The sequence below is a fragment of the Oryctolagus cuniculus genome, chromosome 10, assembly GCF_964237555.1.
Source record: "Oryctolagus cuniculus chromosome 10, mOryCun1.1, whole genome shotgun sequence".
In the NCBI taxonomy this organism is placed as follows: Eukaryota; Metazoa; Chordata; class Mammalia; order Lagomorpha; family Leporidae; genus Oryctolagus; species Oryctolagus cuniculus.
In genome coordinates this window covers 96,705,049-96,718,290 of record NC_091441.1, presented here as the reverse complement: position 1 = coordinate 96,718,290, position 13,242 = coordinate 96,705,049, and the positions used below count along the sequence as shown (strand labels likewise).

The 13,242-nt window shown below is 48.2% G+C and overlaps 1 protein-coding gene across 3 annotated transcripts in view; it reads right to left on the bottom strand.

Moving 5' to 3' along the window:
- The window catches only part of RFT1 (RFT1 homolog), a 50,286-nt gene that overhangs the window by 3,397 nt on the left and 33,647 nt on the right, over positions 1-13,242 (bottom strand). For all 3 annotated transcript variants that reach the window (XM_070050720.1, XM_070050721.1, XM_070050722.1), the window contains 3 exons: positions 11,586-11,716; positions 7,369-7,513; positions 1,256-1,361 (listed from right to left, as the gene is read on the bottom strand). In XM_070050720.1, coding sequence (XP_069906821.1) covers positions 1,256-1,361; positions 7,369-7,513; positions 11,586-11,716 — 382 coding nt within the window. The remainder of the gene's footprint in view (positions 1-1,255; positions 1,362-7,368; positions 7,514-11,585; positions 11,717-13,242) is intronic.

Sequence of the window (13,242 nt, the reverse complement as noted above, 5' to 3'; positions counted from 1 at the left end):
TGTGGGGGGACCCAATTCCTTTAGGACCCCAAGTTGTGTCTGCCAGGGTAGATGCTCTCCAAGGCACCACCCAGGTTCTACACATGAGAGGTGTAAGAAAGCCGCTGTTCCCTCCAAATGCCCCACATATACCCCAAGGTCCTCTGGAGATATACTGTATCAAAGTGTGTAGTGGGGCTGGTGCTGTGGTGCAGAGTTAAGCCACTACTACAATGCCAGCATCCCATATCAGCACTAGTTTGAGTCCTGGCTGTTCCACTTCTAATCCAGCTCCTTGTCAATATGCTTGGGAACACAGAAGATGATGGCCCAAGTCTTTGGGCCCCTGCCAGCCATTAGAAGACCCAGATGGAGTTCCAGTCTCCTGGCTTTGGCTTGGTCTAGCACTCCCTGTTACAGCTATTGCGGAATGGACCAGAAGACGGAAGATCTCTATCTCTCCCTCTCTTAATTGCCTTTCAACTAAATAAACAAATCTTAAAAAAAAAAAAAAAAAAAAAAAAAAAAAAGACTCTGCATTTCTAACAAGCTCCATGGGGAACATGAGGAGGTGGAGGAACAGAATTTAGTCTGTCCTGTGCCTGGCCCTGCAAAGCTAGGTGAGACAAACCTTGCAGGATGCTCTCTCCCCCTCTACCAAGGAAGGTAAAGAGCAGCTGCTGCCTCCCAGACCTCCCAGGGGCACTCACTGACTTGTGTTGCTGCAACAGAGATTCGGGGATGCACCATGCCAGTGGTGTCAGTGCAGCCACTGTAAGAGCCATCTGCAAGTGCACGTTTAGAACCAGAAGCAGGGCCGGCGCCGCGGCTCACTAGGCTAATCCTCCGCCTAGCGGCGCCGGCACACCGGGTTCTAGTCCCGGTCGGGGCGCCGGATTCTGTCCCGGTTGCCCCTCTTCCAGGCCAGCCCTCTGCTGTGGCCAGGGAGTGCAGTGGAGGATGGCCCAGGTGCTTGGGCCCTGCACCCCATGGGAGACCAGGAAAAGCACCTGGCTCCTGGCTCCTGCCATCGGATCAGCGCGGTGCGCCGGCCGCAGCGCGCCGGCCGCGGCGGCCATTGGAGGGTGAACCAACGGCAAAGGAAGACCTTTCTCTCTGTCTCTCTCTCTCACTGTCCACTCTGCCTGTCAAAAAAAAAAAAAGAAAAAAAGAAAAAAGAAAAAAGAAAAAAAATAAAAAAAATAAAAATAGAACCAGAAGCAACAGCAAGTCTCTGCATCTCGGCTGAAGGCCACACACCTTCTAGGGTACCCACCTGTCCACCTCCTCTTTGCTCATGGCTGCAAACGTGAAGCACTCAGTCACTCCATTGATGGCGAGCAGGAGGACATAGAGACAATAGGAGCGCAGCAAAACAGGACCTGCAAGAAAACAACTCATGGAAACTCTGGTGCCTAAGAAGGAGGCCCACATGCACCCTCGGCTGGGCTAGGTGCTCAGAGAACGCCAGGACCAGGGCATGAGACCTGCCTGTATCATCAGTGGGCAGCCTGCAGGCTCAAGTCCATGTTTCAAACTGTCTGGAAGGACTCCCAGTATCCCACGGCGTTGGCTAAAATAATCAGCCACAAACAAGAAGACGATTATGAATGAATGTACAGCTCTTACTGAACAACTGAAGGCTTATCTAGCCTGCAGGCAAATTTGCTGGCTTTTTAATCAGTAGGAAGAGGCTGCTAGCTTGAGCACTCAGAGATGCTGTTGGCCCAGCATGTCAAGGGAATTTCAGTTAAGCAGGTCCTGAGGGGAAAAAAACAGATCTTCAGGAAAAGCCCACTGCCCAGGACCAGCAGGAAACAATAGAAACTGAACAGCCACATACCTGCAGCAAGAATCAAAGCCTACATGGTATTTCTTTCTAAAACAAAGGGTTGCCTTTCTAGAGCTAACAAGTAAGATTTTTGGAAAAATCTGCTAGCCAGAGGACAGGAGCCTGACAAATAATACTATCCCCCTCTTTGAAGAGGGCTGTGATTAAGAGATAGCCAAGAAACCAGCGCTGTGGCGTAGTTGGCTAAGACTCCGCCTGAGGCACTGGCATACCAACATGGGGGCTTGTTTGCATATGGCCTGCTCCCCTTCTGATCCAGCTCCCTGCTGATGGCCTAGGAAAGCAGTGCAAAATGGCCTAAGTGCTTGGGCCCCTGCATCCATGTGGGAGACCTAGAAGAAGCTTCTGGTTCCCAGCTTCAGATCAGCCCAGCTCCAGCCATTGCAGTCATCTGGCGTGTGAACCAGCAGATGAGAAATCTTCCTGTCTCTCCCTTTTCTCAGTCTGTAACTCTACTTCTCAAATAAAAAATTAAAAAAATCTTATAAAAAAGAGGTAGCCAAGCAATTTCTAGCAAAGTAAACATACAACCAATCTATAATCCAGCAATTCTACTCCTACATACACATCCAACAGAAGCGAGCCATATTCACAGAAACCATAACGACTTCGTCACCGTTTTACTCAGAACAGCCAAGACTGACCAGCAAAAAAGGAGAAGCCCACTGAGGGTGCAGGGACTGCTTCTTAGTATGGTAAGCATGCAAAACCACAGGTGGCTCTCAGAGATGCTATAGTGAAGGCGAGGAGCCCAACATGTTTCACTGATAGGAAATCCTTCTGAAAAGCAATGCCGGGGCAGGAGCTGCAGCTCAGTGGATCAAGTCATGGCTCGTGATGCCGGCTCCAGTCCCACGTGCTCTGTTTCCAGTCCAGCTCACTGCTAATGCACCTCAGAAGGCAGCAGACAATGGCCTAAGGACTTGGGTCCCTCCCACTTCCATTGGCAACCTGGAGGAGTTCCTCGCTGTTTCAACCATTCCAGGAATAAACCAGCAGGTAGAAGATCTCTCTTTCTCACTCTCTCTCCCCTCTCTGATACTCTGCCTTTCAAATAAATAAATAAAGTCTTTAAAAAAAAAAACAATGTTAATCTATAGCGATACAAATCAGAAAAGAGGTAGCTGTTGCAGCCATTTGCGGAAGTGAACCAGTAGATGGAAGATCTCTCGCCCAACCTCTTCCTCTCTTTTTGAAACTCAAAGCTTTCAAATAAATAAATCTTTAAAAAAATCATCAAACTGTACTCTTCAGAGAATAGCATTTTACTTTATGCAAATTAGACCTCAATCATAGAACCACCAACAGAGAAGAAAGAGAACTGAATCTTGAACTCACTCTGGGCTCATGTAAACCATTTGACAGGAAAGATCCCTGTGCTGATGGGACCCTGAACAGTTTCACGGTGATCACAAAATTAATTAAAAAAGGAATTCTAACAGGACAGCCTGGGTCTCCATGAAACTTTTTAGGATTCTGTATCTGACCACATCACATGCACCTCACCCCTCATGCCGCTGTGCAAAGTAGCCCGGCTCCTGCCCAAGCAGAGAGGCAACCCCAGGGGAGGAGCCAGCTCTGTCTGAAGGCAGTTCAGGCAGTGTTTGATACAGCTCCTGTTTCTCCTGTCCTCCTTCTTCTGGAAGAAGCAGCAGGCCAGGGGCCCCTGACCTGCTATCTGAAGCCCAACAGCACAGAAGGACCCCTTGGAGGTGGACAGGGAGCCACTCTGAGGCCTGCAGAGCAGAGAATACTGACTGCATGAAGCACACACTCTAGGAAAAGGGTTTTGGGTCAAGCTGGAGAAATCAGGATGGAGCCTTAAACTGAATGCAGGGGTGTGATGGGTTGAATTACATTCACCCCACCCCATAAAAAAAAAAAAAAAAAAGATATGTTGAAATCTATAACTCCCAGAAACTCAGAATGTGATTTTATTTGGAAACGGAGTCTTTCTGGAAATAACCAAATTCCCATTAAGTCACTGGGGGGTATTGGCATCCTAATAAAAGGGGAATTGGGAGACAGACACACACATGGAGGGAAGACAGAGTGAAGACATGGGGAGAAGATGGCCACGTGGCTGAGTGATGCAGGGACTGCCAGCCATAGCAAAAGCTGCAGAGGCAAAAAGGACCCCTTCCCCCAACCCTGCCCCAGCCACCAGAGAGATCACAGCCCTGCTGACACCCTGACTTGGAACGTAAACACAACATACTTAACTTGGAAGCCACCCAGTAGGGGCACTGGGTCGAGGCAGTCCTAGGAAAGTGACATGTAGAGACAGAGAAGAAAAAGAGATTTTTAAAAGAAAAGGAAAGGCACAGGCAGGAAGCACTTAAGAGATAAATGGGAGAAACCACAGGGACGTTCAACAATTATGTTTCTCTTAGGGATGGAAGAGCTCAGGGTGGGGTTTCTGAGAAAAGCCTCCAGGGCACTCACCAAGCCCCTGATTATACACAGTGCTGAACTCAGACAACACCCTTCCCCCAGAATCCTGTCTGCACCAAACGCCCCATCTGGAGGTGGCCAGGATAGGGTCCCAGAGAACCATACAACTGGGGGTCACTGGGGACAGCGGTTCCACCTTCACGATTAAGGTGAGAGGGCTGAGCCACACAGAGTTGCTCTTCTTTTCTGATTAATCCAGGAAGATTGTCTGGACAAAGCCAAGTCTTTTTTTGTTGTTGTTGTTGTTTTTTGACAGATAGAGTTAGACAGTGAGAGAAAGAGAGAGACAGAGAGAAAGGTCTTCCTTCTGTTGGTTAACCCACAAAATGGCCGCAATGGCTAGATCTGCACCAATCCAAAGCCAAGAGACAGGGGCTTCCTCCTGGTCTCCCAGGTAGGTGCAGGGGTCCAAGCATCTGGGCCATCCTCCACTGCCCTCCCGGGCCACAGTAGAGAGCCGGACTGGAAGAGGAGCAGCGGGGACTAGAACCGGCACCCATATGGGATGCCAGTGCTGCAGGCAGAGGATTAACCAAGTGAGCCACAGCGCTGGCCCAACGAAGCATTTCAGCACCAAAACAGACTGTTGGGGAGTGGTGCTTGGCTCAGGGGCTAAGAAGCCAGCTAAGATGCCTGCATCCCACGCTGGACTGTCTGCACTGGGGTTCTGCTTCTGCTCTTGACTCCAGCTTTCTGCTGATGCACACACTGCAAGGCAGGTGATGGCTCAAGCAGTGTGGGGCCCTGCCACCCATATGGGAGACCTGGATTGTGTTCCTGGCTTAGGACAAGCCCAGCCCTAGCCATTGTAGGGACTTGAGGATTGAACCAGCGAATGGGATCAATTTGTCTCTCTGCCTTTCGATTTTAGAAAAAAAAAAATCTTAAAAAATAACCTGACTGTGGGGAGAGCAGCTGTGTTCATATTTTCTGGCACAGGAAAGGAATTCAGATCTGTAGCGCCAGTCCAACAAGTCAAGAGTAGGGCCAGGAGAGGAGGTGTCATGAAGAGCAGGGAACAGGCTCCCCAGGGCTGGGCAATGACCCTGTCAAGAAGCCACGTGGGCTTTATAGAGAGTGAAAGTTTGGTGAACGTGAACATCAGCTACAACTGAGACAAATGCTGGAAGACCCTCTGGGGCCCTGGGCTGGGCAGGATATGACAAGGGTCCTGAACATGTGACAGTGACAGACCAAAGCACACAAACTTTTCAGACATTGAGAGGCTGAAACCATTCTCAAGACTGCTCTCTGCAGCGGAGAGCAGGAACAAATTCAAATTACTTTAGCACCCAACTAAACCTGGAACTTTTTAACTGACAGATCTGTTCTCAATGTTCAAAACTGCACCTCACCTGAGTAAAAGGACTACATAATAATTTTTTTTAAGATTTATTTATTTATTTGAAAGGCAGAGTTACAGAGTAATAGGGAGAGATAGAGAGGTTTTCCACCTGCTAGTTTACTCCCCAGATGCCTACAATGACTAGGGCTGGGCCAGGCAAAAGCCAGGGACCAGGAGCTTCTTCTGGGTCTCTCATGTGGAAGTAGGGGCCCAAACACTTGGGCCACCTTCCGTTGCTTTTCCCACGCACATTAGCATGGAGCAGGATAGGAAGTGGAGCAGTGGGGCACGAAGTGGTTATCATATGGGATGCCATACCACAGGTGGCAGCTTTATCGGCTACACCACAAGGCTGGTCCCTCACAATAACCATAATTGGTTTTTATCTCCTGTGATTAACCTCCCCACCTGGTGGACATCACAATGCCGGGACAGCCCCCTCCTCATGGCAATGACAGGTGACTATGCCACAAGAAGGCTGTTTCTTGGCGACTGTCTCCTAAAGGACAGAGTTGCCGCCCCAATCTCTGCACATAACTCACTAATGGCTTCCTAATGAGGCTCCCTGCAGCTGCTAGATGAAAATGCACTTCTCGCAGAACAAGCCACAGGGAGCCGCAAGGTTAAGGACCTTTGCTCTGGAGTAGGAACTTCTTCCCCTAGTTCCTGAAGTTTGGACCCCATTACAGTGGAGGCTAAAACGTCCTAGCGATCCTGTGAAATGGTGTTTGACAAAGGCCTTTACAGCGAGATAGGACAGCAGAAAAATGTCTTTGGAGTTCCTGCCTCGTGACATGAGGAATTAAAATCCTCTTTGTCGGGCTTGGTGATGTGGCGCAGTGCATTAAGCTACCTCATGTGATGCCAGCATCCCATCCTGGAGTGCCAGTTCAAGTCCTGACTGTTCCACTTCCGCTCCAGGTTCCTGCTAATGTGTCTGAGAGGCAACAGATGATGCCTAAAGTGCTTGGGCCCCTGTCACCCACAAGGGAGACCAGGATGGAGTTCTTGACTCCTGACTTCAGCCTGGTCCAGACTTGGCTGTTGCAGTCATTTGCAGCGTGAACAAGCAGATGGAAGATCTAGCTCTGTCATGCTGCCTTTCAAATACATATATAAATAAATAAATATTTTTTAAAAATCATCATAAAGCACTGCAAATGAACTGCGAGGCTCTAGCCTGTCACATTTTGAAACTGGTAAAGCCCCTAAGGCCTAGCAAGTGCTGTGACAGCCTCAGTGGCCTGGGTACCTGGTATGGCAAAGTTAGTCACTTTTCTCCTCCAATAACCAAGAGCCACTAGATTAAATAAACCTTTTATTTTGCTGGGATCAGTTTCATTCTCAGCAATGGCCCTGGGTTGATCTCTGGGGCATTTAAGTGTCCAGCCATGAGATTTAGGGGCCTTTACTGATGTGTTTAGTACCAAGTGGGGACTCCTTAGAGCCTGCTCTCTGCCATCCTCCCTCACACATTAGGCCTGAAAGGAAAGTCCAGGGCAGGGAGGACTCACAGTGAGGTTGGGGAACTGAATGCCAAGTGCCAAAGTCCCTAACCACACCCTGAGCAACCATCTGAGCTCAAGGGATGGGAGTAGTCCCACAGCCTCAGCCATCGATTTTCCCAACACTGATAGATACCAATCCTGTGTGCCCAAGTCCTAGAAGTTCATAAAACTCTTCTATTTCTGTTTTGAAATTCAAACAAATCCAAATCCAGGAAAAACCTCACACATACCTGATCCTGAGCTAAGCATGGCCCCTCCGTAGATATCCAGAGCCAGCTGAGAATATGCAAAGCCAAAAACAGTGATGGTCAGGCCGGTCAGCAGGGCCAGCTTGAGCAGGGACTCTAAAACCACGGCGGCCACGGCAATGTCCTCCTGGGGTTGGGGAAGGAAGGAAGCGGGGTGAATCACAAGCCGGGAAAACTTCCACATGTGGACTTCTCCCTCTACTGCTTCACAGAGTGCTCCTCCAACGGGGGCAGGGGCCTCACTGCTCTTCTGGGCCCTGTGCTTGCTTTAATGGCCACTAATAAATGAAGGAAAAACGCTAACACAGCTCCTCAGGTGGTATGCGAGAGGTTTAGCTTTCAATTTATTCTGGATATAGTTTTTTCAAATATTGCTTAGGAAATTCTCATTTTGCCTTCTGATATTTATTCTTGCAAAAATATAAATTTTTTTTTAAATTTGAAAGGTAGGAGGAAAGAGATAAGGAGTGGGGAGGAAGGGAGAGGGAGTGCACCAGAGCAAAGTCAGGAGCCAGGAACTCAATCCAGGTCTCCCACACAGGCAGCAGAGACCCAAACACCTGGGCTATCACCACCACCTCCCAGAAGCTGCACCAGCAGGAAGCTGGAGTCAGGAGCCTGGCACCCCATTGTGGGAAGTGGGTATCTCAGTAGGAGTCCTAACCACTAGGTCAATCACCTGGCCCCTGATACTTGTCCCTGGTGGGAAACTGTTTCTCCTGAAAAATAACTCAGCATTCTGATGTTACTGTCAATGTACGCTTAGGAAATACTCCTAAATCAGATCAAGACTAAATTAGTTGCCTGGAGGCATTGTACTAAACTATATATATATATATATATATATTTTTTTTTTTTTTTTGACAGGCAGAGTGGACAGTGAGAGAGAGAGACAGAGAGAAAGGTCTTCCTTTGCCGTTGGTTCACCCTCCAATGGCTGCCGCAGCCAGCGCGCTGTGGCCGGTGCACCATGCTGATCCGATGGCAGGAGCCAGGTACTGGTCTCCCATGGGGTGCAGGGCCCAAGTACTTGGGCCATCCTCCACTGCACTCCCTGGCCACAGCAGAGAGCTGGCCTGGAAGAGGGGCAACCGGGACAGAATCCGGCTCCCCGACCGGGACTAGAACCCGGTGTGCCGGCACTGCAAGGCGGAGGATTAACCTAGTGAGCTGCGGCGCCGGCCACTAAACTATATTTTGCAAAATATATCCTAAGACAAGTTAAGAGGCCAACATAGCTTGCTTGTTTTTTTAAAAATTTACTTGAAAGTCAGAGTTAGAGAGAGACAGAGAGACAGAGAGACAGAGAGAGAGAGAGAGAGACCTTCCAACCGCTGATTCACTACTCCCCAAATGGCCACAACAGCCAGAACTGATCCGAAACCAGGAGCCAGAAGTTTCCTCCAGGTCTCTCACGCAGGTGCAGAGGCTGAAGGACTTGTGCCATCTTCTACTGTTTTCCCAGGCCATAGCAGAGAGTTGGATCGAAAGTGGGACTTGAACTAGCGCCCATATGGGATGCCGGCACTGCAGGTGGTGGCTTTGCCTGCTACGCCACAGCGCCAGCTTTCTTTTAATTCTAAGATAAGTCAGACATTTTCAGTGGTTTCAGAAAAAGTGAAGCTTCTACACTGAAATACTCCTGGATTGGGGCCAGCGCTGTGGCATAGTGGACTAGGCCTCTGCCTGAGGCACTGGCATCCCATAGGGACACCAGTTCATGTCCCGGCTGCTTCTCTTCCCATCCAGCTCTCTGCTTATGGCCTGGGAAAGCAGTGGAAGATGGTCCACATTCTTGGGCCCCTGAACCCGTGTAGGAGACCCAGAAGAAGCTCCTGGTTCCAGGCTTTGAATGAGCTCAGCTCTAGCCACTGAGGTTGTTTGGGGAGTAAACCAGCATATGGAAGACCTCTCTTTCTGTCTCTCCCTTTCTCTGTCTGTAGCTCTACCTCTCATATAAATAAATAAAAAAATACTCCTAGATTAAAATTTCTTTTGTATTTGCCAACTAGAGAACACAGATTCAGAGAGTCAGGATGTAGCTCAGGGCACAAGTCTGTTACAAGCTTAAACAATTGGTGTGGTGAGTGGAACCCTAGGATCACATCCTTTCTTTGGCATGCCCTAGGCTAGCCTTGCTCCAAGCCTGGTATCTTTGGGGTCTCAAGCATCTGAAGACGGAAAGAGCAACCTCATTCTTATACCAAATGAGGAGGTGTTTGGCCTAGCAGGAAAGATGCTGGTCAGAATACCTGCATCCCATATTACAGTATCTGAGCTCAACTCTCAATTCTCACTCGTTGAGTCCTGCCTTCTGCTAATGCGTACCCTGGGAGGCAGCAATGATGGCTCAAGAACTTGGATCCCTGCAACTCATGTGGGAGACCTATGAATGTGATTTCAGCTTGGGCCAGTCATTTGGGGTGTGAATCAGCAAAAGGTATCTTACTCTCTGTTTTCCTTTCTGCCTCCCAAACTAAACTTCAAAAAGTTAAAGGAAAAAGGTGCTGGTGTTGTGGCGTAGTGGATAAGGTACCACCTGCAATGCAGCAGTCCCATATGAGCACTAGTTTAAGTCCTGGCTGCCCTACTTCCGATCTAACTCCTCCTAGTGTGCCTGGGAAAGCAATGGAAGATGGCTCAAGTACTTGGGCCCGTCACCCACATGGGAGACCCAGATGAAGCTCCTGGCTTCAGTTGGGCCCAGCCTGGCCATTGCAGCCTCTCTCTTTCTCTCTCCCTCTCTTTCAAAAGAAATAATAAATCTTAAAAAAATTGTTAAAGAAAAATTGACGTGGGCCTGGCTCCATGGCTCAGTTGGTTAATCCTCTGCCTGTGGTGCCGGCATCCCATATGGGTGCTAGGTTCTAGTCCTGGTTGCTCCTCTTCCAGTCCAGCTCTCTGCTGTGGTCCGGGAGGGCAGTGGAGGATGGCCCAAGTCCTTGGGCCCTGCACCCACACGGGAGACCAAGAAACACCTGGCTCCTGGCTTCAGATCAGCATAGCTCCAGCCGTGATGGCCATTTTGGGGGGTGAACCACCAGAAGGAAGACCTTTCTGTCTGTCTCTCTCTCTCTCTCTAACTCTATAAAAAAAAAAATTAAAAAAAAATCGATGTATCTTAGTTTATTATAAAGATTTTTTTTAAAGTTAAAGGAATACAAAAAAAAAAAAAAAGAATAAACCATGAGAGGGCAATTGCACTGTCCTGGGGACAGCGATAGAGAATTCTGAGAGGGCTGAGTCAAGAGTAAGGTCAAAAAGCACAACGGGATGAGACAGAAGGGGCAACCAGGGGACAAGGGGAAGGCCGTGAGAGAAACAAGCTACGGCTACTGCCATCACTGCGAAGACGACAGAAGGATGAAATCGACAAGGCAGAGGCCAGCACTGAGGCACGGCAGACAAAGCCTCTGCCTGTGGCACTGCATCCCGTAAGGGCACTGGTTGGTGCCCCGGCTGCTCCACTTTCAATTCAGTGCCCTGCTAATAACCTGGGAAAAGCAGCAAAAGATGGCCCAAGTGTCTGAGCCCCTGCCATCCACATGGGAGACCTGGAAGAAGCTCTTAGCTCCTGGTTTCTGCTTAGTTCAGCCCTGGTCATTTCAGCCATTTGGGGAGTAAACCAGTGGATGAAAGATCTCTCTCTCCCTCTGTAACCCCTTCAAATAAATAAGTAGATCAAAGGAAGGAATGAAGGAAGGAAGGAAGGAAGGAAGGAAGGAAGAAAGGAAAGAAGGAAGGAAAGAAGGAAAGAAAGAAGGAAAGAAAAGAAAGAAAGAAAGAAAGAAAGAAAGAAAGAAAGAAAGAAGGAAGGAAGGAAGGAAGGAAGGAAGGAAGGAAGGAAAGAAAGAAGGAAGGAAAGAAAGAAAGAAAGAAAGAAAGAAAGAAAGAAAGAAAGAAAGAAAGAAAGAAAGGAGGGAGGGAGGGAGGGAGGGAGGGAGGAAGGAAGGAAGGAAGGAAGGAAGGAAGGAAGGAAGGAAGGAAGGAAGGAAGGAAGGAAAGAAAGAAAGAAAGAAAGAAAGAAAGAAAGAAAGAAAGAAAGAAAGAAAGAAAGAAAGAAAGAAAGAAAGAAAGAGAGAGAAATCTGCAAGACAATGTCAGACCAACAGAGGAGAAACAGACTGCTCCACAGCTCTCTGTCTTACAACTAGAGGGAGAATTCAGGTGAGGAAGGAGGATGGAACAACTAACGCTACCTGCTTCTGAAGTGTGGCATCCTTTCCCCTCTCCAGCACCTTAGCAAAAAATATATAAAAACTCTCCTCTATTGGCTGGAAAATTAATCTGGCCACAAGGGACCCAAGATTATTCACTATATCGTAGACACCTGCAAAGCAAAAAGAGAAAAACAGTCATTTAAATTTAATAGCACTATTCAAATTGTTATCCTCATTTAATATTTTAAACTTTCCTACAATCTTGAGATAACTGTAGATTCACATGTAGTTTTAATAAATAATAGTGGAGGGGCTGGTACCATGGCATGGTGGGTAAAGCCTCCGTCTGTGGTGCCAGCATCCCAGATGGGCACTGGTTCACCTCCCAGCTGCTCTATTCCAATCTAGCTCCCTGCTAATGTGCAGGGAGCAGCAGAGGATGGCACAAGTGCTTGGGGCCCCGCACCCATGTTGGAGACTCAGAAGAAGCTCCTGGCTCCTGACTTTGGACCATCCTAGCTCAGGCCATTGCAGCCATTTGGGGAGTGAACCAGCAGATGGAAGACCTCTCTCTCTGTCTCTCCTTCTCTCTCTGTAACTCTGCCTTTAAATAAATAAAGAAAGAAAGAAAGATTTTTTTTCTTTTTTAAAATTGATTTATTTGAAAGGCAAAGTTACAAAGAAGGAAAGTCAGAGAAAAGCCAGGAGCGTCCTCCGGATCTCCCACATAGGTACAGAGGCCCAAGTATTTGGGCCATCTTCCATTGCTTTCCCAGGAGCACTAGCAGGAAGCTGGATCTGAAGTGGAGCAGCATGCTGGATACCGGCACTGCAGGCAAGCGGCTTTACCTGCAACACCATGCACCAGCCCCAAATAAAATTATCTTAAAAAAAGAAAAAGAGAATATAATAGAGATCCCAGCACTCTTTACCCAGTTTTGCTGAATGGTAAGATCTTGCAAAGCTACAGTACAATATCACTACTAGATAACTGATACCACCACAGTCAAGATATGAGATGTTCCTATCACCATCATTTTTTTAATAAGAAGCATTAGTGCAAAGTTTATTTTTTTCTACTTTTATTTCTATTACTTTGAGATTACAGTAAAAATAAATATGAAAAAATAACTGAGAGACCTTTCTAGCCCCACACATATGGGCTGATCTTTGTGACTGTGAGGGTTAGCTTCCTTTTCTCCTCTCCTGGGACTCCCTCCAAAATCAGCACCAGATCTCTGCAGGAAGCAGGGGGGAGGGCAGAGAGTCTCAGCGACACCTGTCACCCAAGTTACATTAGAGGTGATATGGGAGAACCAGGCAGGGAATTAGAGAGGCATAGGTGGGCTGGAATTTCTGCCAGCCCTGAATTGTAGCTCTAGCCCTTACCTGTCAATGCAGAATGCTCACCTCCCTAGGATGCACCTACGTCTCATCCATGGCCACATGGAAGTTAAACCCCATCTGGAGGTACCTTGAAAATCTCAGGAACCCTTAGGCATACTAAATTCCACCTGTGGGGAGCAACTCGGACTAGACTAAGTTACTGGAATTAAGACTTATTCTATGCATCTGCTCTCCCACAATATGGCGCTGGGAGAGGAGTAAACAACTTCTACACAGCTGCCTCTCGCCAATTTGATGAGCTGCAGGAGCTGATCCTGCTCCTGATTGGAGGAGAGCAGCGTGCTCGGCG